Below are 5175 nucleotides of genomic sequence, written 5' to 3'. Positions count from 1 at the left end.
GTCTGTCCAAACCTGAAGATACGTGGCATCTGCACATGCCTGACTGTTGAGTATTGGGGAAAATGCAGAAAACGGTCGATGACCACATCACCCTTGATAAGGTCAATAGGTCAAATGACACAAAGGATGCTCTTCGATACTCTTATCATTGTCCCACCATTTGAGTAACAAAGTGAACGCAGTGCCTTGGCACTCCAACGGTACAAGAATGATAAGAGATTTGAAGGTTCCCTTGTGTCATCTGACCCAATTCAGCTGGGCCATAAATTACACCTCCGGACTAAAACTACTCGTCTACATTCCAGCGCGTTTCTCCCGTTTTCTGGGTTTCCCTCAAATTGAGGGCAACGCGCGGCCCAGTGGCGGGAAAACAACCTACATGTGCGTTGAGTGCACGTCCTTGAGCAAAGGGGCTTCGCCGCACCGCTAAAATAGGCTTCCAGCGACAGAAATGGGTTACAACACGTGAAGAAAAGTTACTTGGCACAACTGTGAGGAAATGATTCCGTGCTAGAAAATAATGGTTGCAGGGTTTGAGTACTACAGCATGAAGCTGTTTCACAGCTTGTCAATTGAACAAATGTCAAGGGACAAACCTCACCTCCGTCTGAAATTCTAAACCAGTATTGATGTTCTTATTAGTAAATCGAATAACCAGAAAGGGTCAGAAGGTGGCGCAGTGCTTAGAGAATTCACCTTGCTACCCTTGATCAAGGCATTTCCCCTGAACGGGTCCAGTAGGTCATTTTAATATAAGCATGAATTATTGTAATTAATTCTGAAGAAAAGTTGATACATTAATTAGGCCTTTTTTACTCTAAAATGTAAAAGTCAAGATTTATGAATAAGGGAAATAAAATGGAACTCACAAAATAAAATTCCGGTTTATTGTTGGACAACAAACTTCACACATACAAACAGGCCACAATAAACAATTTTGTAGACAAAAAAAGAAAAGAAAAAGAACTCCTTTTCTTTGGCCTTGCCATCCCATACAAACCAAGTCTAGTTATGGTACAACTAAAGTACATACACAAATTTACTGGAATGCTCTGAATTCAACGGCCTTACGATTTATACAGTTTTCAGTTGAGATTATGCGACATGGTCAAATAAGTAAAATTGATTTTCTAGAGAAGCATTAACTTCAAAGCACCGTTTGGTCACCAGAGATCACGGTCAAAAATGGCTGACCTCCTAACAATATGTACAAAAATATAAAATGTAAATAAAAATACAAACAAATTCTCCTTTTAAAGTATTTTGTTGAAAGGTTATAGCCTTGAAGTCGGTTGGTTCTTTAAAAAATTTGCAGTTGGGTGGGTGAACTCGGTCGTTGAACTCTACTCATGATGACCACGGCTTCGGCCCCCCGCAGACCTCACACATCTGGGCCCCCGCACACAGGTGGAGGAGCAGTGGTGGGTAGGTGGGTGGGTGGAGGTTCCACAAGAGTGGGGACATCTTAGTCATCGTTCTTAATTTTCTGCCTCTTGGTTACAACATCATCCTACAGTGAAACGAGGCCAAAGAAAATAAACGTTATTTAGCTGCAACGCTCTCGTGCACAGTCTTACGGAAAGTCCCGGCCATGGCCAAAACAAAAGTGAGCCGTACCTCATCGTCCTCATCATCATCATCGTCTTCGGCTCCCCGCTTTGTCCCGCCCTCGAGTTCATCTTCATCGTCGTCTTCGTCACCTTTACAAAGAAGCGGTTCAAGATTAATCCACTTGAATGAATTCAACAAAAACAGGTGGAAACTAACTTCACCACAAGCGGACTACCGCTCCCGTGACATTCCGTGGGAAACCGGGTGCGGAGAAAAAGCCGACCACCTACCGTCGCCATCGTCGTCCTCGTCTTCCTCCTCCCCTACTTCGTCTTCATCTTCCTCATCGTCTACTTCTGGTTCGCCATTCTCCTCATTCTCCTACGCAAGAAGAAGAAGAAGGAGAAGAACTGAGCGGACCGCGAACGATGGCGGCGCCCCTGTGGTTAACGACGTGCCGTAATTTATATAAACATACAACTGACTTTTTACATGCAGGAGAGACGACCACTTACTGCCTTTCCGTTCGCAGGTGCATCCTTTCCATTTTCTGTTTCCTCCACGAGCTTCTTTTCTTTTAGGTCCTGAAGCGAAAGAAAAGCAAATTGAGTTCACCTCAAAAAAAAAAAAAAAAAAAAAAAAAAAAGACTATGGCCTTCAAATGTAATTTAATCTGCTGTGGTGAAACAGGTTTCTATAGGATTCAGCGAATGAAATAAATGACTGGACTGACGGTCTCCCAGTGAAGGCGGAGCGTCAGCAGATGAGAAAAATGTGTTGAAACGAGTCTGTAAATGTTTCCATATTCACCACTGCCCCCCTCTGCCACAGAAAGGCATGCTTTCCTTTCACATTTGAAATGCGACACTTCCACCATTTACATCCTATTGGGCGCCATTCTACCGCCAAACCCGCCCACGTCAACGGAGGGCGAAACTTGTAATCTGACACTTTGACGTCGGGGCGCACTGGGTGTTGTAGTCCAATTCCGCGCACACGCCGGGCCTCTGAAAAGACACGCCCGGGAAGGAAAACCGCAACTCCCAGGGTGCACTGCACGATTATTTAAACTCAGCAAATGCGCACCGACGCAGATGAGCAGTAAGGGGCTGGATGAGTCGCAGGGGTAGAGAGGGGACAATAGCGACGAAGGGGGACACACGCACACATTCACTCCAATTCCTGCGCGTGATTCATTCCCGAGAGCGACAGCCTTCTTTTAAAACACCACGAACTCATTATGATCGGATCTGGAGTCTCCCTCTTACGCTCTGGGTATTTAGGTCACACCACAAATTAGCGACCACAAGGGACGCAACAATATTTCACTCACTGTAGTTTATTATGCAGCTTCCATCATTTATTTAACATCATTACGGTTTCTATAAAAAGCGGCTTCCACCTCATGTTCTTTTCCATTTCCAGGTAAAAAAAGCATTCGTCGCGCAGGCAGGTTTTGATTAGTTAGTTTTAAGCAACCTTAGCTTTTAAGCCGTTTATCGGCCGCATCACGCCGGCAGCGCGGCAATGCAATGGGACCACGGAACGGAGACCATACAGATAATAATAGTCACCATCATCACCGTCGTTCATAACATTTTTTTCCTCAATTGTACAGTTTAATAACAACAGCACCCAGCGTTAGAAATAAGAACCTACACCCATAAGACATAAAAACCAATCGACGTAAAAATCACCGAGCTGCGAAGCGTAAACCTCGGATGAATTTTCGTTTTCAAATGAACGCAACGAAGCTCTTGCTATGGAAAGAGCTGAAAGTTGTTCCCGATCTAGACTAGGGGGTTTTGGACGGGTCTCCGTGCGGAGGATCACGGCGGTCCGAGCGCTCCGCTCACCGTGGCAAAGAAGGCGGCGGCAAAAAAAAGCCAAACAAAATCTAAACTTCGAGCCCCTTCGGTCCACACGGATAAAGCCGGGAGCTGAAACACACGAGGCGATGCCACCCGGCCGGAGCTCGAAAATAGCGAGAGAAAAGGGAAAAGGAGCCCGGGACCCCACTGGACACGGGTGACGGGAAGAAGCCCCTCGGCATCGCGGCAGACTGGATCCCCAGAAAGCCGGTCGCCCGGGCGGAATCGGGCTCTATTCCCGGCGGGTCTCGGACAACCACGAAAAGAGCCAAAAGGCAGAGGAACACGAGACAAATCGGAGAAGCTCATTTTAAGGAGAAACTCTGCATCAGGTCACGTTCATTGAAAAAAGCCCTCGTACGTTCAACCTCACAATGAAATAGTTTGTTCAACTCCGAATTGGAACCCGGACCGGAGCCGGACTTCTCAAAGCCCCCCCCCCGAAGTAAAAAGCACATTTTACACTTTAGTATCTTCATTCGTACAGCCCGGTCCATCTGTCAACTCAACAGCTTATTGAAAAAGCACTTTATATGTGGCACAATAACACTAACCCGCTTTACAGAGCTCTAGCTCATCACACACAGGCAAAGACACTCGGCTCTCGCTTCTTAAGACACTCGTCATGTAAAAAAAAGGTGGAAAACTAAAATACCTAGAAATTAGCAGCACACGACTAATCCCGGCAGGAAAGAATCACTTCGGTTAAGGACTTCGGAAATCATTTTAAAATATACAGATATATTAAAACTGCTCTGTACGCGAGCGCAAAATTAAATCCCCAACACGCTAAAAACAATCATAATAATCATTATTATAAGTGCCAAGATGCAGGGCTCCGGGCGCCTTCAAAGGGGACCCGACACGCGCGTATAAACAAAGGACCCGCGCGCGCTGTTTGTTACGGAGACTCGTCGCGCGTTACGTTGTTCGTCACAGTTAATTCTTTTTGTTACATTTTCTTTCGTTATTTGCTACACCGTTGCACCGCTTCCCATACGGACAGTAAGCCATCGCACACCAACACGTTCCCGTTAAGATCCAAAGTGAGCGCAGCAACACCTCTCCGCCGGCGCACGTTCTCATTGTAAAGGCGAACGGAGCCTCTGCACGAGTCTCCACTAACGGGCATGGAAATGCTGGTTATGACCCGATGAAATACATAATCCTGGAAGACCGATCAATTATTCACAAACAGAGACCTTTCAGTATCTTACCTTGGTGGAAATCTCTGAACTGGTATCTACTTTTGCGTCTGCCATCTTCTGTATGAGAGTTTTCTGTAGTATGCGGGATCAAAAAAATATAATAAAAGCAATCCACTGGAAGCTATAAGAAAACACAATTATTAAGTGCCAGTGGCGAGTTCACGCGGTGGGAGAGCCTTTAATATAGAGTAATGGGCGGAGTCAGGAGGCGGTCGCTGATGCGAGGTTGGTGGACGATTAAAGAAGCACCAGCTCCTGATTGGCTCGTCTGAAACAATAGATAGTATTTCCAAAGTGAGAAGACACGCCCCTCGGCCAACCTCTGACTCAGTGCCGTGGCGAGCCGGTGTCCGTCCTCTGCCCCGCTTTGACGGATTAGTCCCCCGGTGACACGAAGCGATGCTCTTTGAATGCAATGCACTCCACTGCTAGATATCTCACAAGACACACACCGAACCCACTAACAACAAGTGCGTTTCGCGCCTGAAAATATTAAACAGGTAGCTGCACATGCACACGGCGCATTAGTCAGACCGTTTTTTGTT

At 46.2% G+C, this 5175-nt stretch overlaps 1 protein-coding gene across 1 annotated transcript; it reads right to left on the bottom strand.

Annotated features, from left to right (window-relative positions):
* Positions 1-870: 870 nt before the first annotated feature.
* On the bottom strand, positions 871-4795 carry LOC108921326 (prothymosin alpha-A-like). The gene is made up of 5 exons (XM_018730763.2): positions 4640-4795; positions 2067-2135; positions 1842-1932; positions 1618-1700; positions 871-1510 (listed from the first exon to the last, which is right to left on the bottom strand). Exons 1-5 carry the CDS (start codon positions 4682-4684, stop codon positions 1466-1468), a joined length of 333 nt encoding a protein of 110 aa, XP_018586279.1. The 5' UTR covers positions 4685-4795; the 3' UTR covers positions 871-1465.
* Between the last annotated feature and the right edge of the window lie 380 nt (positions 4796-5175).

The sequence above is a fragment of the Scleropages formosus genome, chromosome 25 (assembly GCF_900964775.1).
Source record: "Scleropages formosus chromosome 25, fSclFor1.1, whole genome shotgun sequence".
Taxonomy (NCBI): Eukaryota; Metazoa; Chordata; class Actinopteri; order Osteoglossiformes; family Osteoglossidae; genus Scleropages; species Scleropages formosus.
This window is presented reverse-complemented; position numbering and strand designations above follow the sequence as displayed.